Source organism: Capra hircus, chromosome 3 (assembly GCF_001704415.2).
Source record: "Capra hircus breed San Clemente chromosome 3, ASM170441v1, whole genome shotgun sequence".
NCBI classification, from domain to species: domain Eukaryota; kingdom Metazoa; phylum Chordata; class Mammalia; order Artiodactyla; family Bovidae; genus Capra; species Capra hircus.
The window spans coordinates 97,118,473-97,140,523 of NC_030810.1; the positions used below are offsets into that span (position 1 = coordinate 97,118,473).

The 22,051-nt window shown below is 40.3% G+C and overlaps 1 protein-coding gene across 1 annotated transcript; it reads right to left on the bottom strand.

The window, feature by feature from the left end:
- Positions 13,971–16,118, bottom strand: LOC102177580 (disintegrin and metalloproteinase domain-containing protein 30). The gene has a single exon (XM_018046514.1). The coding sequence runs from the start codon at positions 16,116–16,118 to the stop codon at positions 13,971–13,973; it is 2,148 nt and encodes a 715-aa protein (XP_017902003.1).

Below are 22,051 nucleotides of genomic sequence, written 5' to 3' on the forward strand. Positions count from 1 at the left end.
AGCAGCTTGAGAAAGGGAAAAGGACTAAAGAGTAAGAAGAACACAGAGACTGACAAAGGCTCTCTGTATCTTGGGCTATTTCTTTTGTTTCTATTGGCCTCAGGACACACCTGATTTTTCCATGGGCTGATGCGGCTATTTCACAGATGCTGTGCCCACCTCACCGTTACACCATTTTCAGTGTTCACGGGGAGTCTCTTGTAGCAAAGAGGATTCCTGGAGTCAGCCAGAGGACCACCAGAGCCTGAGAAAATCAGAGCTGACTCATGTCCCCACCTCCTTACCTGGCTTCAGGCAAGGGGACGTTTCTAAGTTCATTTTGCCAGATGGTTCTTTCTGCTGTGTGTCCTTAGGATGCCAGGGATCGGCATGCTTTTTGGTGTGGGTGTGCTTTGGAGGTAGAATCTAGAAACAGTCAAATCCTAGGAAAATCCACGAAGACTAAAATCAATTCCAGTTGTATTACAGGGAAAGGTCAAAAAATAGGACGGGGCTTGTATCTGGGAGACTAGTTAAGATGATCTTGTAACAATCCAGGCAAGTGATGTTATCTATGGAACAGAAACGGCATGCAGTTCCATAAAATACATAGTATTTTTGGAAAGCTTATTGTGTACCCTCCACTATTCTCAGCTCTTTTTATGAATCAGTCCATTAACTCTTCACAAAAATGCCTAGTGTGCAGATAATGATAACGCTTATCGTCCATACTTCACACATGCTGCTGCTGCTGCTGCTAAGTCGCTTCAGTCGTGTCCAACTCTGTGCGACCCCATAGACGGCAGCCCACCAGGCTTCCCCGACATGAGGGAACTGAAACTCTACTTTTGCTCTGATGGTGTTACTGTGTGCCACTGTTGCCACACACAACCCGGTCCTCCTGACCAACACACAACACACGATGTTTAACACTTACCTCTGCTCTCACTCTGGGGGGTGGGGGGACAGGAGTGGACAGCTTCAAAAAATAGGCTGCTTGATTTATATGATTGAATGAATTCTCCTAAATGAAAGAAGCTAGAATTAAAAAGAATATTCCCATTTCTGGCTTCTGTATTTTGGTCTTGACACTCAAGGAAAAAGAAAACATCAAAACAAGTTGACTTACCTATGGAGGAGAAATATGACAAGCTCTTCTCAGGAAATGGAGATTTTTAAGGTGCCATTCTCCTGTGCTGTGAGAAAGCGCCAGAACACAGCCCTGCTTAGCTTCTAGCAGAGAATGGGGAATGCCTTGAAACGGCCACTTTCGGGGGGTGGCAAAGGAGGAGGCCTGTGTACTGTGGAGATGACCTGGTTGGCAGGCAAAGCCCTGAGTATAATTAGCAGACAGTAAGGGAGGGCCCGTCTAGAGGTTTAGGTTCCCAGTCAAGTCAGTTGCTGAGCTGAGAGGCAGTGGAGGTAAAGTACATGAAGAAGGGAAGAACTCAGCAGAGAACTGACTGGGGATAAATCAAAGTTTCACCTAGTGTGTCGAGCTCCTAATTCAGGTTGGAAACCAAAAATCACAGTTTCTTCAGTCTGTCAATCTGGTTGACATTTTTAATTGCCCATCAACCTAAATTGTGGAGGACAGTTGAGAGCTATCTTCTATATTCATTCTATTTTATCATCATTTTCATATGTATACCATTTGCCTTTAGAGCACTGGAGTATTTCCTGATTGAAACACTAATTCTGAAGCTCCTATTGCTACAGTATTATCTTAGAGCTAACCTCTGCAATATCTGTTAACAAAAACCTTTGTGGAAATAGCCTGCTTTGTCCTGTTTCTTATTTACAAAATTATACGTATGTATTGTAAAAGGTGGAAACAATCCTAGGTGACATAGAGTAGAAAATGCAAGCCTTTCCTTTATCTCCAACCTACATGTGATTTCAACAAACTTATTCTTTCCCCACAATACCAAGAAAAGATGGTAGTTGAGGGTTTTCTTCCAAATAGAAGACATCATGTATAAGCGTGGTGGTTGGTATGGGGGCTGAGAATTTTGGAAGGATAAGCTCTCTGATGAGAGAATGTGAATAGTGATGAACCAAATCCCATTTCCATCTTCTGTGTAGTTCACTTCATGCTCATCTGGGGAGCAGATGTTTTTGACTGTGCTCTGGAGTCCTCACAGAGGTATTTTGTTGGTTTGTAGTGGAAGAAGCAGTGTCAGGGCTTCCTAGTCTGACATCTCATTTATGACTACAGTCTCTTGGAGGGATCTTTTTGCAATGATAGAAATGTTACGACTGTTCAGTATTGTAGCCACTAACCACCTGTGTTTATTGACCACTTGAAATATGGCTATTGTGGCTGAACAGCTGAATTTCAACTCAATTTGAAATTTGAGAGAATTTAAATTTAAATAGCCACATGTGGTTACTAGCTGCCATAGTAGCACAGCTCAAGAAGGCCTTATTTCTACAACATTTCCAGTAGTGTTTATTATCCAGTTCATTTGTAGACTCACTTTAGAAAAAGATAGCTCAGTTGCATTCTGTGGTTATTAGTGAGGTTGAACATATACTGTCTCAACCAATCCACTTAAGTTTCTTTAACATTCAGTAAAACCTGCTGTATAACATTATAGTAGTTTCAGGCATACAACATAATAATTCAATATATGTATATATTGTAAAACCATCACCACAGTAAATACAATTAACATCCATCACCACCAATAATTATAATATTTTGTCTTATGATCAGAACTTTTAACATTTACTGTCTTAGCCACTTTCAATACACAATACATTACTCAATAATTCTTACATTTTTCTGTTCATATCCATTGCCCATTCTTCTATTACAAACTTTGCTCTGCTTTTCAATTTAATGGAGCTACTTATAAATTGGAAGTCAATTCGGCCAATCTGTTATTTGTTGCTTTACTTTTTAGAGTGTCCTTTATTATACAGAACATTTATAAGCTAGAAAGTATTTTGGTCTTGGCACTCAAGGAAAGCTTCTAGCTTCTGAGTTGCATGTCATTTTGCTTTCCTTCCTCACCCTCAGTTCAGTTCTGTTCAGTCACTCAGTCATGTCCTACTCTTTGTGACCCCATGGACTGCAGCACGCCAGGCCTCCCTGTCTACCGCCAACTCCCAGAGCTGGCTCAAACTCAGGTCAGTTGAGTTAATGATGCCATCCAGACATCGCATCCTCTGTCATCCCCTTTTCCCATGCTTTTGATTTTTCCTAGCATCAGGGTCTTTTCTAATGAGTCAGTTCTTAGAATCAAGTGGCCAAAGTATTAGAGCTTCAGCTTCAAAATCAGTCCTTTCAATGAGTATTCAGGACTGATTTCCTTTAGGATTGACTAGTTTGATCTCCTTGCTGTCCAAGGGACTCTCAAGAGTCTTCTCCAACACCACAGTTCAAAAACATCAATTCTTTGGTGCTCAGCTTGCTTAATGGTCCAACCCTCATATCCATACACGACTACTGGAAAAACCATAGCTTTGACTAGGTGGACCTTTGTTGGCAAAGTAATGTCTCTGCTTTTTAATATACTATCTAGGTTTATCTTCTAAGGAGCAAGCGTCTTTTAATTTCATGGCTGCAGTCACCATCTGCAGTGATTTTGGAGCCCAAGAAAATAAAGTCTGTCACTGTTTCCATTGTTTCCCCTTCTATTTGCCATGAAGTGATGGTATCGGATGCCATGATCTTTGTTTTTGAATGCTGAGTTTTAAGCCAGCTTTCACTCTCCTCTTTCACTTTCATCAAGAAGCTCTTCAGTTCCTCTTTGCTTTCTGCCATAGGGTGGCGTCATCTGCATGTTGTGTATTGTGCTGTGCTTAGGCACTCAGTCGTGTCTGACTCTTTGAGACCCCATGGACTGTAGCCCGCCAGGCTCCTCTGTCCATGGGATTCTCCACGCAAGAATACTAAAGTGGGTTGCCATGCCCTCCTCCAGGGGATCTTCCCAACCCAGGGATTGAACCCAGGTCCCCTACATTGCAGGCAGATTCTTTACCATCTGAGCCACCAGGGAAGCCCAAGAATACTGGAGTGGGTAGCCTATCCCTTCTCTGGGGATTTTCCTGACCCAGGAATTGAGCCAGGGTCTCCTGCATTGCAGGTGGATTCTTTGTCAGCTGAGTCACTAGGGAAGCATAGTCTGAGGTTATTGACATTTCTCCCATCAATCTTGATTCCAGCTTGTGCTTCATCCAGCCCAGCATTTTGCATGATGTACTCTGTATATAAGTTAAATAAGCAAGGTGACAATATATATCCTTGAAATACTCCTTTCCTAATTTGGAACCATTGTTTCATGTCCAGTTCTAACTGCTGCTTCTTGATTTGCATGCAGATTTCTCAGAAGGCAGGTAAGGTAGTCTGGTATTACATCTCTTTAAGAATTTTCTACAGTTTGTTGTGATCCACACAGTCAAAGGCTTTAGTGTTATCAATTAAGAAGTAGATTTTTTCTAGAATTCTCTTGCTTTTTCTATTGGCAGTTTGACTCTGGCAATTTCCTCACCCTATGATTGTAAAAATATCTGTGCAACATGCACTTTAAAAATACCGCTTAGTACCTCTCTCATTTTTTTGCAGGAAATACAACACTGTCTTCCAAGTGTGCTATCTTTCTATCCTATCACTGAATCAAATATTAAGTAATCCTATAATCAACACAGGGCACTATGAATATTAATACTTCTGACAAATCAGTGAGAAAAAGAAGGATAATCTAAAAAAAAAATATGAGCAGGTAACTTCTATAGATACATCACAGAAAATTCAGGGAGCCAAAAAAAGTAAATGGAAAATTCTCAGCCACATTATTGAGAAGAGTATTGCCAATTAAAGCTTCTATCTGAGGCTACATCTATCAGGTTAGCAAAGATTTAAGAAATTAATAATATGAAGTCTTGGTGAGGCTGTAGAATAGTGACTCTCTTACCTAGAGTGGCAATGTAAATCAGTAAAACCACTTTAGAACCATGTTTGTCATTAGCTTACATAGTTTAAAATAAGCACTATGATCCAGAAATTCCATTCCCAGGTATATACCCAACAGAAATGTGTACAATTGTACACAAGTATACATGGACATAGCAATACACTCCAAACTGGAAACAGTTTTAAATTCCACCAGGTGACTGTGGCAATGGAGATAATGAATCAGAGTTACATGCCACATCATGGATGAATATTACAAACAGAAGCAAAAGAAAAAGGACAAAATCAGGTAAACTTGAACTTTATTTTTTAGAGATACATACATAACTGATAAATATAATGAAGTGATGATGATAATTGTCAGGAGAGTTGATAGTTCTAGGAGAAGGCAAGGGGGTATAATCAAGAATGGATGGTAGAGGGGCAGGTTATGGTTTGTGTAGCTTCCAGGGGACTGTGGTGCTGGTAATATAATTTTTAAGCACTAGTTTTGCTGTACACATTTGTTACACCATTCCAGGGCCCTTTATGCTCATTTCTGTACATACTATATTTTACAGTCAAAAAAGTTGAATCACAATTTTTAAAATCTATTTCTAAGATAAGACATTTGACTATGTTTTGTTACTATTGATCTTTAAGAGATCCGCAGTTTAAAATGATCACATGTATATATAGATTGCTATATAGTAACACCATGGTAATCACAAACCAAAAATCTATAACAGGTACATACACAAAACAACAACAATAAAAACCTAATACTAAACAGAGTCATTGAATCACAGGACAACAGAAGAAAAAATGAACAGAAAAGACCAATAAGACAATTAAAAAACAATTACCTTCCTTGTTAGCTCAGCTGGTAAAGAATCCACCAGGTAATGCAGGAGACCCTGGGTTGATTCCTGGATCAGAAAGACCCCCTGGAGAAGGAATAGGCTACCCAGTCCAGTATTCATTCGATGGCCTTCCCTGGTGGTTCAGATGGTGAAGAATCCACATGCAATGTGGGAAACCTGGGTTCGATCCCTGGGTTGAGAAGGTCCCCTGGAGGAGGGCATGGCAACCCACTCCAGTATTCTTGCCTGGAGAATCCCCATGGACAGAGGAACCTGGCAGGCAACAGTCCATGAGTGCATAAAGAGTTGGACACAACTGAGCGACTAAGCATCGCAGCAAGATTGCAAGAAAACATACATATTAATAACTAAATAAAGGTGAACTAAATGTTCTAATCAAAATATATATAGTGGCTGAATAGATACAAAATTGAGAACTGTATGTATACCACCTACAGGAGACTCACTTCAGGTCTAAAGAAAGATGCACACACAGACTGAAAGGAAGGGATGGAAAAGGTATTCCACACACATGGAAATCAAGAGAAAGCCAGAATATTTATATCAGACACAATAGACTTTCAAATAAAGACTGTTAAAGAGACAAAGAAGGCCATAACCCAATGATCAAGGGATCAATAAAAAGAACATACCATATTATGAATATATGAATATACAGTAAAGACAAGACAATCTCATCAATAAGTGATATTGGGAAAACTGGACAGTTACCTGTGAAAAAAGTGAAATTAGAGCATTCTCTAATACCATATGCAAAAATAAACTAAAAAAGGATTAAAAACCTCTTTTAATCTAAGGCCAGAAAGCATAAAACTCACAGGCATAACACTCTTCAATATAAATGAGAAATATTTTTAGTAACTGTCTCCTAAAGCAAAGACAATAAAAGCAAAAATAAACAAATGGAACCTAATTAAACTTAGAAGCTTTTGCACAGCAAAGGAAACCAGCAACAAGAAGACAACCTACTGAATGGGAGAAAATATTTGCAAATGAGAGACTAAGAAGAAGTTAATATCCAAAATACACAAACAAGTCATAAAATTCAACATCAAAAAACCAACAACCCAATAAAAAAATGTCCAGAAGATCTGAACAGACAAATTTTTCCAAAGAAGACATGTAGATGGCCAATAGGCACATGAAAGTCATACACTATCATTAATCATCAGAGAAATTTCTTATTAAGACTATGTGAGATATCATACCACACCTGTCAGATTTGCTGTTATGAAAAAAAAAGACCACAAATAACAAATATTAGCAAGGATAGGATAAATGGGAACTCTCCTAAACAGTTGGTGGAAATGTAAATTGGTGCAGTTCCTATGGAAAACATGTGCAGGGTCTTCCAACAACTAAAAATAGAACTACCATACACTGTAGATTTCTATCCTGGGTATTTATTTTTTTTAAAAGAAAGAAAAGACTGAAGTGAAAAGATACAATCACCCCAATGTTTACCACAGCAGTATTTACAAATGCCAAGATATATGAAGCAACCCAAGCATTCATCAACAGATGAAAGGATAAAGAAGATGTGATGTACATAGTAATTTGGAAAATTCATCAATGGCCACAGGACTGGAAGAGGTCAGTTCTCATCACAATCTCAAAGAAAGGCAATGCCAAAGAATATTCAAACTACCATACAATTGCACTCATTTCACATGCTAGCAAGGTAATACTCAATATCCTTCACCCCAGGTTTCAACAGTACATGAACCAAGAGCTTCCAGATGTACGAGCTGGATTTAGAAAGGGTAGAGGAACCAGAGATCAAATTGCCAATATCCATTAGATCATAGAAAAAGCAAGGGAATTCCAGGAAAACATCTGCTTCAGTGACTGCAGGAAAGCCTCTGACTATATGGATCACAACCAACTGTGGAAAATGCTTAAAGAGATGGAAATATCAGACCACCTTATTGAAAAAAAACTGTATGTAGGTCAACAAGCAACAGTTAGAACCAGACATAGAACAACAGACAGGTGAAAAATTGAGAAAGGATTACATCAAAGTTGTATATGGTTACCCTGCTTATTTAACTTCTATGCAGAGTACATAATGCAAAATGCTGGGCTGGGTGGATCACAGGCTGGAATCAAGATTGATGGGAGAAATATCAATAATCTCAGATATGCAGATGATACCACTCCACTGGCACAAAGCAAAGAGTAACTAAAGAGCCTCTTGCTGAGGGTGAAAGAGGAGAGTGAAAAAGATGGCTTGAAACAACTTTCAAAAAACTAAGGTCATGGCATGTGGTCCCATCATTTCATGGCAAATAGATGGGGAGGAAGTGGAAACTAGCAAATTTTATTTGAGGGGGCTCCAAAATCACTGCGGATGGTGACTGCAGCCATATTATGACAAACGAAGACAGCATATAAAAAAGCAGAGACATCACTTTGCCGACGAAGGTCTGTATAGTTAAAACTATGGTTTTTTCAGCAGTCATGTATGGATGTGAGAGGTGGACCATAAAGAAGGCTGAGTGCAGAAGGATAGATGCTTTTCAATTGTGGTGCTAGAGAAGACTCCTGAGAGTCCCTTGGACTACAAAGATATCAAATCAGTCAATCCTAAAGGAAATCAACCCTGAATACTCATCAGAAGGACTGATGGTGAAACTGAAGCGCCAATATTTTGGCTGCCTTATGCGAAGAGCTAACTCATTGGAAAAGACCCTGATGCTGGGAAAGACTGAGGGTAGGAGGAGAAGAGGGTGACAGAGGATGAGAAGGTTAGATAGCATCACCAACTCAATGGACATGAGTTCTAGCAAACTCTGGGAGATAGTGAAGGACAGGGAAGCTTGACTTGCTGCAGTCCATGGGGTTGCCAAGAGTCAGATATGACTTAAGACTGAACAATAACAAAAACAAAAATGCATATTAGAATATACAATGGACTACTACTCAGCCATTAAAAGAATAAAATGTCATTTTCAACAACCTGGATAGACTTGGAGGGTAATATGCTAAGTGAAATAAGTCAGAAAAAGATGTTCTCTTATAGGTAGAATCTGAAAAATATACATAGTGAATAAAACAAAGCAGAAATAGACTCACAGATAAAGAGAACAAACCAGAGGTTACCACTGGGGAAAAGAAAAATTGGTGGTGTGGTGGGGGTGAGACTGGGGACAGGGAATAAGAGGTAAAAACTACTATGTATATAATAAATAAACTACAAGACTATGTAATACAACAGAGGAAATATAGCCATTTCTAATAACTCCAAATGACTGTGGCCCACGAGGCTCTTTTATCCACAGAAATCTTTAGGCAAGAGTACTGGAGCGCGTAGTCATTCCCTTCTCCAGGAGATCTTCCCGACCTGGGGACTGAATCTGGGTCTCCTGCATTGTAGGCAGATTCTTTACTGTCTGAACCACCAGGGAAGCCCATAAATGTACTATAACCTTTAAAAATTGTGAATCTCTATGTTGTATGCCTGAAACTTGCATATATTTTACACTGAATATACAGAGTTAAAAAGAAAGAGAAAAGGAGGAAAAAATAATTACTAACTATAACAGGAGATTGGAATAACAGGAGGTTAGCTATTAAAATATGAAGAAAATCTGAATATTTTGTAATAGTGTAAGCAGCTTTTGCTCAGAAAGTGCTCTTTGCAGGAAAGAGCTCTCTGAAAGAGGCCCCTCTCTTCTTGTCACTATAATCTTAAACTAGGCAGCCATGCTCTGCTTATCTCTGGCCCTAGCGTGTCTTTCCAATCTTTAGATCACAGATTGCTTTGCCTAACCTGTTGGTTCTTTCCATAGATCAAAGAAGTAGAAATAAAGAATAGGTAATTAGCATGACTAGTTCTCTTCCCTAGTTTCTCCTTCAGCAAACTTGTGAACAAACTGTGTGAACAAGCTCTCATCTAAGGAAAGATCACAAGAAGTCAACAAGCTTGCACATACAAGGGGCTGGTGATGACTCTGAACCCCTACCTCAAAGATTAAATGAGATTACTTCCTTTTTCCTCTTTAAAACCTTTCATGGCTGAGCAGACTCTTTGGAGTTGGTCTTGGGACGTGAATCCATCTTCTCCCTAGACTGCCAGCATTCTGATTAAAAGCAGTGTTCCTTTTTACCACCATTTGCCTCTCTTTTAGGTATTGATTTTTGAGCAGCAAGAAGCTGGACCTGAGTTCAGTAACAGTAGTGGATACAATGCATAAATGATATTGATGATAAAATATATTATTTATGATATAGCCACCACCCATAAGGGTGAATTTTAGCATCCATGGCCAGAAGAGTTAACCTCTTCTTAGGGCTGAGATCCAGATCTTCTTGGAGGGCACAGCCCAGCTGAACAGCAGAGAAATCACTGAGAACCGCTCTGGTGGGTCTTTCCGGAAGTCTAACCTCTAAGGTCCTGGGGAAAGCTGTTCACAGGAAAGTGTCTCACTGAGACACTGCAGGGCACTGGAGAAAGTTGTTCATGGAAAGGTATATCCCCGAGGCATTCCAACACACTCTACTACAGAACCACCTGGGGAAATGTGGGTTCCTGGAATTGCTATTAATACTAGTTGCTGGATACCTCTGGCGGCCTACACTGCAGACTCTGGACACTTCAGAGGCAGTCTACAATTCAGGTTCCTGGCACTTGGGAACCTACTTACTTGGCCAGAGGATCCTGTGTAGGGAGCACTAGAGCACAGAAAGCAAATCTCTCTTAAATTTTCTCTCCAGCACCCTCTCCTGAAAAAGGATAGCATAGTGCCAGCTAACAAAGCTAAGATATTTAAAGGCCCACATCCATTTGCACAGAATAGGCAGAAAGGGTGATAGTAGAGCTAACTGGTAATAAATTGATAATCTACACAATCTGCTCTGAAGAGTTATATTTGTCAGTCAGGACAGGCAAGATTACAGAATTCAAGTTAGAGCTCAATTTGCTCTCACCAAAATATTTGAGGCTGGAATGAGGACTGCATGCTTTCAGGGTAGTTCTTCCTGAGGTACAAGTGAAACAGTTGAAACTCATTTTTTTTTCCTCCATCATTGTTCTTCCCTAGGTCAACAGAGATCTTCAAATCCATACCCCTCAAAACCCCAGTTTTTCTCACTTGACGTGGGTGGATAGACTCCAGTACTCCACTGCTGCTGCTGCTGCTAAGTTGCTTCAGTCGTGTCTGACTCTGTGCGACCCCATAGACGGCAGCCCACCAGGCTCCCCCATCCCTGGGATTCTCCAGGCAAGAACACTGGAGTGGGTTGCCATTTCCTTCTCTAATGCATGAAAGTGAAAAGTCAAAGTGAAGTGCCTCAGTCGTGTCCGACTCTTCACGATCCCATGGACTGCAGCCTACCAGGCTCCTCCATCCACGGGATTTTCCAGGCAAGAGTACTGGAGTGGGGTGCCATCGCCTTCTCCGCCAGTACTCCACAGCCACATGTAATGTCCTTCAGAGCTTACTCAGATTTATCTAAACACCGCAAGATCACAATTTTTAAACTTCTCCTTGTTAACAGCAGAAAGTTCTAATAGTCTATACTATCTCTTTGACTTTCTATGTATATGACCAGATGGTCTATAAGTGGTGATTGTCACTGCTGTTTTGTTTTCTGGGCTAAAACTAGGACTTCCAGGTCAAGTTGAATAGAACATATGTAGTTGGCATCTGCTTTATACCTGTTTATAAGTTCATCATTATTATTTTGCTATAGATGGTGGTAGATACCATTAATTAGTTTTGGAAGTTCCTCTCTGTTTCTAAATTGCTGTGAGATTTAATAATTTTTATCACAAAGATTTAATTTTGCCTCTTACTGTCTTGAGTCTATTCACAGGGTTGTATCAATCTTCCAAAGGTGATGCCATCTATTCATTGATTTACTAATGTTAACCATTCTTTTATTCCTGAGGAAGAAAAATCCTGGTCAAGATGGGTTTATATAACATTCATTGCTCGTTTTAGCTTGGAAATGATTTATGCATTTCCCTCTATGTTTATAGATAAGATGAAATATAATTTTTCTGATTTGTGCTGTCCCTGTAAGAATTTTACTAACAAAGTCATAATAGGTTCATAAGTTGAACTGAGGTGTATTTTCCTCATTTTTAATTTTCTGGGGGGAGTTTATGAGAGGGACTATCCTATTGGTTCTTTCCAAGTAAGGTGATGGATGTGTTAATTATCTTGTTCTTAGTAGTAATTCTACAATCTATGCATATTAAATTTTCATGCAGTACACTTTAAATTAATATACTTGTACATTCTATCACAATTAAAAATTTTAAAACATTTATGTATATTAAATTTCCATGTGGTATACTTTATATATTTGTACATTTTTATCACAATTTAAAATCATGTTTAAACAACCTTAAGTTTTTAAATGAACTCTCCTCCCTAAATTCAACTTCCTAATATTCATATAAAGCTACATTGAATGATGTCATTATTAGTTATGCAATCTTGAGTGTTTTATTTAAACTCATTGTCCTCAAATGTGCTTTGAAAAATGAGAAAATGAAAACACCTGCCTCACAGAGTTACTTTCAGGAATATGCACATTGACGCTGGTGAAATGTGTGGAGTATTGCCTGGCCAGAGCGAACATTCAGTTAATGGTAGCCAACATTATTAGTACTATAGCCATAGTTTTATCAGTCCCAAACAGTCAAAGGGGACACTCTTTATCATGAACCTCCCACAGCTTCTTTAGTTAGAAGAACTGCATGGCTAAGAAGAGTCTGGAGTTGGGTTTAGTTGACCTGCTGTACTGCCTGGGGAAGGAGGAGCCCCGCGGAAGCTCAGGGAACAGCAGGAGGGTTCAGCCCAGAACAAGACCAAAACACTTGGGCTGTCACAGTGCTGGGATGATGAACAAGATATGGCCATTGACTCCTCTGAAGGGGCCACTCAATCCTCCTCTCTTCCAGCCAAAGCACCAGGCAGAAGGGTACTTGGAAGCAGACATGGGTGTACTTGGGATGAATGGTGTTCCTCAGTGCCTTCTGCTCTCTTTAGGGGTGTGGCAAACCTAAGGCCAGATGTCCCCCAGCACACATTCACAAGAGACTTTTCCCTGCAAGCAGAAACCCAAAGCACAGGATTCTTCCACCAGGACCCTGCCAGGTCTTGTCATCCTTCGTAGACTGTGGTGCACTTCAGGAGTTACGGTAGATTAAAGTGTGGCTGCTTAGTCGCTCAGTCATGTCTGATTCTGCAATCCCATGGACTGTAGCCTGCCAGGCTCCTTTGTCCATGGAATTTTCCAGATAGAACACTGGGGCAGGTTGCCATTTCCTTCTTGAGGTAATCTTCCCAACCCAGGGGTCAAACCCACATCTCCTGCATTGCAGCCAGATTCTTTACCACAGGTGCCACCTGGGAAGCCCCGCACCCAACTGAGGTCAATCCAAACATTAAGTCAGAGATTACATGCAAACAGAGCTACAGTGAGCCGCACAGTGACTGTGACAGGGCAAGGTCCTTAACTGAGCTACTTCCCTTGTAAACTGTGTGTGTGTTACTTGCTCAGCTGTTTCTCTTTGCGACCCCATGCACTGTAGCCTGCCAGGCTCCTCTGAGCATGGACTTCTCCAGGCAAGAATACTGGAGTAGATAGCCATTCCCTTCTCTAGGGGATCTTCCCGACCCAGGGATTGAACCTGGGTCTCCACATTGCAGGCAGATTCCTTACCGTCTGAGCCTTTTAAACTATGGTTTCTATATATTAATAAAATGTGGTAGCCACCATTATAGATCAGCACAGAGCACAGACACAGATGATGTCACTGATGATCCTGAGGGAGTCAGGGGGAAAGGGAGACAATGACTTTGTTTGCTGAAAACAGACACAGGACTCTACCCTGAAATCCACTGTAATTCTATAAAACTCACAATTCTAGTATTCAGAAAGCTGTTAGGGTGTTCTTTTCAGGATATTCAAAACTTGAACAAAAATAAGAAAGCTAAGAAAGTAAAATGCACTGATCTGTTTCCAAACTAAGAATATCTTTTATTTGCTGATCAAAACCTCAAAGAAAATTAGGTTAAGGAATAGTAGGAAGAAGGAAGAACTATAGATAAAGGAGAAGCTTGTTCAATTTATGACCCTGTGTAATAAATAGTGACTGTGGATTGCCTGATTACTTTTTTGCTTTCTTGATATGTTTTTGTCTTGAATTGTTCTTCTCCAGCATTAATTAGTGATGTTTCTTTTTAGATTCATCAGCTTTCTATGATTTTCCTGTAAAACACAACAATCACTGAGATAATTAAGAAAACAAGGCGTGTTAATATAAGAATCACAACCTGAAGTGAGGCAGACACCTCCTTCCTTAGTGGTCCTGGAGGCCCACTGTCGATGCTTCCTCCATATCCTACCTCCTCACACAGCGGAGGGGCCCAACCATACATGCAGTGGCAGTTTTTGTTATTGTTGCAAACTCCTCGGCGGTTGCACTTCTCAGGGAAACAGTCAAATTTCAGGACTGAGCTATTCACACAGTATCTATTAAAACACACCTGCTCCTTACCACAGGAGGTACCATCATTTATCACTCCCAGGTCAGGTAACCCCATAGGTACCATGGCTAGATGATAGCCAATGCCCCAGCACATGAGATTTTCTTCATGCAGGTGAGTTGATATTAGGATAGTGTGATCTGGCATATGAGGGAGAGTTTTGACATTTATGCACTGTAGCCTGCCACATATTGAATTTCGCTTGGTACACTTTCTAAAATCACGAAGCCCTGAAATCCCACAGTTCCCATATTGGTCACCTAATAAATTAACTGCATCATAGCACTGATGAGGAGCATCCTCGGCATCAAGTCCAAAAATTTTTTGGCACTGCATATACCTGGATTGACAACTCTGTTTGAAACAATGGGCTTCGTACTTGCAAGGGGTTCCATCCTGCTTATAAGTATCACTTGGACAGAAGGCTGAGGTCCCATTGCAGTACTCTGCAAGGTCACATTCATTTTCTTCCACCCGACACATGTATCCAGACGGACGAAACTGACAGTTATGACAACAAAGTCCAGTGCTACAGTTGGCTCCTTCTTTGAGTTTACAATCTGGTTGACAACACCTGTCTTCTTCACACTCCTCTGTCGAACCACAATCACATTCCTCATTCTCTTCCACAATTTTGTTTCCACATCTCTCAAGCACGTAGCCTAGGCCTGGGAGATTAGTTAGACACCTTGCATTTGAAGCTCTATATATGTGTGCAAAATAATGGGCATAACTACAATTACTAAACCCATATCGCCCAGTACCCATGATGCAGCTATACCTTCCCTTACACTGGCAGAATGCTTCATCATGTAGCATTCCCACACTGTGTCCCAGTACATGAGTGGACCAAGTAGCGGGTGAAAGGATATTTACATCTGGAAAAACACTTACAGATCCAGCATAAAACCGACTACACGCATGTCCCCCGGACTGTGCAAGTAAATCTGAAAAAGTTCTTTTAAGATATAGGTGTACCCAATCTACTGAAACCCGAGTATTTAGTACACTTGTTCGGTATACCAAAAACTGGCTTAAAACTTGCTCTATCTTTGAAAAATTAACTCTAATTTTGTCATTATCTGTCCATACTTCAACACTAAATAGATGTATTCTTAGACGGATATCTTGGAAGTAAGAGTCCATGATAGAAGTCAGAAGAATGGCATCATTTATGACTTGAGTAAGGTTGGAGTTTGAAAATAAATACCTACTGTTATCAAAGACCAGTGCTACTTCCATGTACATTTGATGTCTATATAAGTCAGTGAAGTCTGGTGTCCTAGCTATGTTCTCATGCTGGGCCATCTGCTCTACTGTTTCATCATCAGTTAAGCCACAGATCTGATTAGGAAATTCCTCCTCTTTCTTCATGAGATATACCACGTGCTCAAAATTGGAAGAAGCCTTGCGGGGCTCGATTTGGTAATGATTGGCATCAATTTTCAGGATGCCCTGGAGACCTCCCATGCATGTACTTATGGTAACTTCAGAATCCGGATTTCCTTCAACCAAGCCCATATAGTTGCAGTCGTCGGGTATATAAGGGTGATCTTCCAAGAGTCTCCCCTGTTCTGTGAAGGAGAAAACCTGCAGATTCCGAGGCAACAGAAACCTCTTGGGCCACAGATGAAGGACACGGTTCTTGCCTTTTACCTGCAGGAGGTAGGACACGTGCCTGGCCGCTCTCTGCTCCCCTCCACGGAAGCTCAGCTTCTTGGGAATGGTGATTTCATAGGAGTCAAAGCTCCACTCAGGGTGAAAAAGTAAATCCTTGCCAAGAGAGTCAACCAGGAGCACCGCCAGGACTAGCGACCGGCCTGGGGAGAGGTAGGTCCTCACTGACCTCATGGCACAGCCTGTTCCCCAGTGAGTCAGTCCCTGCCACTGTGGCCTTGAGAGTCAGCCTTCCAGGGACGTCCGCTAGAGGCGCGGGGAGCAGTGCGTGCCCTGGGGAGCTCGCCGGTGCTTGGGAGCGCAGCCCTGGGCCAAGCAGGGTCAGGCGGAGGCTACTGACTTCCCCTGCAGCTGCACGCCCCGCCCAACGCATCCGGTTCGTTCTCTGGGCGGTGCCGTTGGGCGCACGTGGGAAGAATCCAAGGAAGGTGCGCGAGAATAAAATGAAAAGCGAGGCTGCTTGCAGGCTGTGGGGAGAAGGCAGGGAGCAGCTTGAGAAAGGGAAAAGGATTAAAGAGTAAGAACAACAGAGAACTTGACAAAGGCTCTCTGCATCTTGGGCTATTTCTTTTGTTTTTATTGGCCTCAGGACACACCTGATTTTTCCATGGGCTGATTTGGCTATTTCACAGGTGCTGTGCCCACCTCACCGTTACACCATTTTCAGTGTTCACGGGGACTCTCTTGCAGCAAAGAGGATTCCTGGAGTCAGCCAGAGGACCACCAGAGCCTGAGAAAATCAGAGCTGACTCGTGTCCCCACCCCCCACCTGGCTTCAGGCAAGGGGACGTTTCTAAGTTCATTTTGCCGGGTGGTTCTTTCTGCTGTTTGTCCTTAGGGTGCTAGGGATCAGCGTGATTTTTGGTGTGGGTGTGCTATTTGGATGGAGAGTCTAGGAACAGTCAAATACTAGGAGAATCCAGGAAGCCTAAAATCAATTCCAGTTGTATTACTGCTAAGTCACTTCAGTTGTGTCCGACTCGGTGCGACCCCATAGACGGCAGCCCACCAGGCTCCCCCATCTCTGGGATTCTCCAGGCAAGAACACTGGAGTGGGTTGCCATTTCCTTCTCCAATGCATGAAAGTGAAAAGTGAAAGGGAAGTCGCTCAGTCGTATCCAACTCTTCGCGACCCCCGCGACCGCATGGACTGCAGCCTACCAGGCTCCTTCCTTCATAGGATTTTTCAGGCAAGAGTACTGGAGTGGGGTGCCATTGCCTTCTCCAGTTGTATTACAGGAAAACGTTAAAAAGTAGGACGGGCTTGCATCTGGGAGACTAGTTAAGACGATTTTGTAACAATACAGGCAAGCAATGCTGTTTGTGGACCAGAAAAGGACTGCGGGCTCATAAAATACATAGTTATTTATGGAAGGTTTACCGTGTATCAGCCACTGTTCTCAGCTCTTTGGGTGAATCAACTCTAACTCATCACAAAGAAGCCTAGTTTGCAGATGTTATTGTCATGGATACTCCACACTTGATAGAAATGAAAGTCTACTTTTGTTCATGTGGTGATGTTAGGTGGCACAATTGCCACACACACTTAGGCAATCACCCCTCCCCCACAACCTGTAGTCTTTATCAGTTACCTCTGCTGTCTCTCTGGGGATGGACAGAAGCGAACCCTGTGGATATATATGATTGAATGGCTTCTCCCAACATGAAAGAAGCAAGAATTAAAAAGAATATTCACATTTCTGGCATCTGTATTGTGGTCCAGATACTCAGTGAAGCAGAAACGCCAAAACAAGTAGACTTCACCTGCAGAGAATATGACAAGATCTCAGGAAATGGAGATTTTTAAGGTGCCATTCTCCTGTACTGTGAGAAAGCGCCAGAACAGAGCCGTGCTCAGCTTCAAGCCGAGGATGAGGAATCCCTTCAAATGGTCCCCCTCATGGGGCAGCAAAGGAGGAGGCCTGTGTGTGGAGACGACCTGGTTGGCAGGCAGGAGAAGCCCTGAGTGTAATTAGTAGACAGTAATGGTTAAGGTACTGATTCGTTGGAAACAACCCTGATGCTGGGAAAGATTGAAGGCAGGAGGAGAAGGGGACGACAGAGGGTGAGATGGTTGGATGGCATCATCAACTCGATGGACATGAGTTTGAGTAGGCTCCGGGAGTTGGTGATGGACAGGGATGCTTGGCATACCGCAGTCCATGGGGTCAGAAGGAGTCAGACATGACTGAGCAACTGAACTGAACTGAAGGGTTAAGCACCAGTCTGAAGATACAGGTTCCCAGTCAAGTCAGTTGCTGAGCTGAGAGGCAGTGGGAGCAAAGACATGAAGAAAGAGCTGACTAGGGATAAATGAGAGTTTCAGCAAGTGTGCCGAGTTCATAGTTCAGCTTGAAAACCAGGAATTACAATTTTCTCAGACTGGAAATCTGGTTAATGTTGTCAGGTCTCCAGCAGCATAAATTGTAGAGGGCAGTTGGGATCTATCCATTCATTTTTATTAACATTTTCATACCTATACCATTTTCATTTAGGCCATTGAAGTATTTCTTGATTAAAACACTAATTCTACAACTCCTATTGTTATAATATTATCTTTGGGCTAAACTCTGCAACATCTGTTTGTTAACACAAAGCTTTATGGAAATATCCTGTTTTGATGTATTTTTCCTTATTTACAAAATTATGCATATATATTTTAAAAAGTGGAAATAGCCCTGAGTTACACAGAGTAGAAAATGCAAACCATTCCTTTACTCTCAACTTGCATATGTCTCCAATAAACTCATCCCACACTGAGACAGAAATCTTAGGTATGATTATTTTTCCATCTTAGAAAATTCCATTTAATATAGAAAATAAATCATATTTTAAAATAGTACATGCCATTCATATACTTTTGACATTGCCATTTTCATATACAATATATTGTAAATAATTTTCTAAGCCATTGGTAAGAGATGTAGATCATTGCCCATAACAAATACAAAATACTCTATACTATTCACATAATTCTTTATTTAAATGTTTCCTTTATGTATTCATGATACAACCATTGTTTCACATTTTTACATTCTTCTTGTTGATAAATATATTCTATTCTGGTGATTAAGATAAATTTATGTGTAAATATATACAAGCACATACCTTCTTTGCCAGTTCTGATGGATTCTTAGAAATGTTAGATCGAGGTCTCTAAAATCAAACAGAACTTAAACAGTTCTGTATTGGTTTACCAACTATCTGCAAAGCAGTTTGTTCAATAACACAATTTAAACATCCAGGTTAAAAAAAGTAGCATTAAATGTACCATCTTAACCATTTTGAAATGTACATTTCCATAGTGTTAATGTATATTCACATTTTTGTTTACCAGATCTCTAGATCTTTTGCATCTTGTAACAGTGAAACTCTATACCTAAAAATCACTAATGTCATCCCTATTGCCTATTCATAGGAAGTATCTTTCTGTTGCTATGATTGTGATTACTTAAAATATTGAATATGAGTACAATCACATTGTTTTTTCTTTTGTGAGTGGCTTATTGCACTTAGCATAATATCCTTGAAGTTTCTTCGTGTTGTCGCATGTGACAGAATTTTCTTCTTTTTAAGCATGCATGCTCATCTATGTATGTATGTACCACACTTCTTAGTCATTCATCTGTTGGTAGATATTTGGATGAATAATGCTGCCTTGAAAATGGGTGTCAAATATCTCCTGGAGATCCTGCTTTGAGTTCTTTAGGACATATACCCAGAAGTTGAATTGCTAGGTACTTTGTCAGTTTAGTTCAGTCACTCAGTCGTGTCTGACTCTTTGCAACCCCATGGACTGCAGCACGCCAGACTTCCCTCTCCTTCACAATCTTCCAGAGTTTGCTCAAACTCATGTCCATTGAGTCAGTGATGCCATCCAACCATCTCAGTGCCTGTTGCCTCCTTCTCCTCCAGCCCTCAGTTTTTCCCAGCTCAAGGTCTTTTCCAATGAATTGACTCTTTACATTAGGTAGCTGAAGTATTGGAGCTTTAGCTTCAGCATCAGTCCTTCCAATTAGTATTCAGGGTTGATTTCCTTTAGAATTGACTTGTTTGATCTTGCAGTCCAAGAGTCTTCTCCAGCACCACAGTTCAAAAGCACGAATTCTTTGGTGCTCAGCCTTCTTTAAGGTGCAGCTCTATCCATACATGATTATTGGAAAAAAACATAACCTTGACTGTACAGACCTTTGTGGGCAAAGTGATGTCTTTGCTTTTTAATGTGCTGTCTAGGTTTGTCATACCTTTTCTTCCAAGGAGCAAGCTTCTTTTAATTTCATGGCTGCAGTCACTGTCCACAGTGATTTGGGGCCCAATAAAATAAAGTCTCTCACTGTTTCCATTGTTTGCTCCTCTGTTTTCCATGAATTAATGGGTCCAGATCCATGATCTTAGTTTTTTGAATGTTGAGTTTTAAGCCAGCCTTTTCACTCTCCTCTTTCACCTTTATCAAGAGGCTCTTTAGTTCCTCTTCACTTTCTGCCATTAGAGTGGTGTCATCTGCATATCTGAGGTTATTGGTATTTTTCCCAGAAATCTTGATTGCAGTTAAACCATCATAATGACTATCAATTATTATATCTTAACAATATTAAGTCTTCTATTGCATGACCTTGGTATACACCAAATCAGCGACACCAATTTGTATGAATTTCCATTAATTTGAAGCATCTTCAAGTTTTGCTTTTTTGGGGGGGAGTGTTTTACAGTTTTCTACTTTTACTGCTTTGGTTTAGAACACTTCTAAGTGTTTTATACTTTTTAAGGCTGAAGTATTACAGTATTTTAGTATAAAGGGATTGTTTTCTTAATTTCCATCTCTGTTTGCTCATTGTTAACATATAGGAATGTCCCTAATTTTTGAGTGTTGATTTTGTATTCTGTATCACCAACTCAATGGACATGAATCTGAGCAAAACCTGGCATGCTGCTGGTCATGGAATATGATCGCTTTAATGTGTCATTGAACTCATGGGGTCACAAAGATTTGGATACAACTCAGTAACTGAACAACAACAACTTTGATGAATTCATTTTTTAGTTCTAAAAGGTTTTCTTTTTTTTTTTTTTTTGGCAGAATCCTTTGGTTTTTCTGTATATCAGACCATATCATCTGCAAACAAGGTTTAATTCTTCTTTTCCATTTTTCCATTTTATATGTCTTTTATTTCTTTTTTATGTCTATTCTGGCTAGAAAGTCATGTACTGTGGTGGAATAGTAATGACAAGTGTGAACATCTTTGCTCAATTGTTCTTGATCTTAAAGGAAAAGTTTTTCCCATTGATTATGATGTTAGCTGTCAGCTTTTTATTTATGACTTTTATTATGTTGAGGTAGTCTTTTTCCCTTCCTAGTCTGCGAGGCATTTTTGTCATAAAAGTGTATTGAATTTTTTCAAATACTTTGTCTGTGTCTATTGAGATGCTTATATGGGTTTTGCCCTTTGTTCTGTTAATAAGGTTGATTGAATGATTTCTCATGTTTTGTACCATCCTTATATTCAGTATAAATCTCATTTGGTCATGGAATATGGTCTATTTAATGTGCTGTTGAACTCAGTTTGCTAGTAGTTTCTTTAGGATTATTGTATCAATATTCATGAGAGATATTGCCCTGTGATTCTCTTTCCTTATCTTTCATCTGGTTTTGATATCATGGTAATGCTGGTCTCGTAGAATGAGTTTAAGAATGTCACTACCTCTTCAATTCTTTGAATGAGTTTAAGAATCCTGGATGTTAATTATTCCTTAAATGTTAGGTAGAATTCTCCAGTGAAACCCAATGATCCTGAGCTTTTCTGGGTTGACAGGCTGTTGAACCATCTTGAGTATCCCAATAGTTATAGATCTGTTTGTATCTTTTATTTCTTGTTATTCATCCTTGGTAGTTGTCTGTTTCTAGAAATTTATCTATTTCTGAGGTCATCCAATTTGTTAACATGGAATTATTCATAATAGTCTCTTGTAATTCTTATTTTAAATGTGATGTTAGTTGTAATATTTCCTCATTCATTTCTATTTTAGATATTTGAGTCTTCTTTTTTCTTACTTAGATTCATTAAAGGTTTGTCCATTTTGTTGATCTTTTCAAAAAATCAACTCGTTCC

Coding starts and splice junctions, on each gene's coding strand:
- LOC102177580 (XM_018046514.1), bottom strand. CDS start 16,118: ATGAGGTCAGTGAGGACCTACCTCTCCCCAGGCCGGTCGCTAGTCCTG.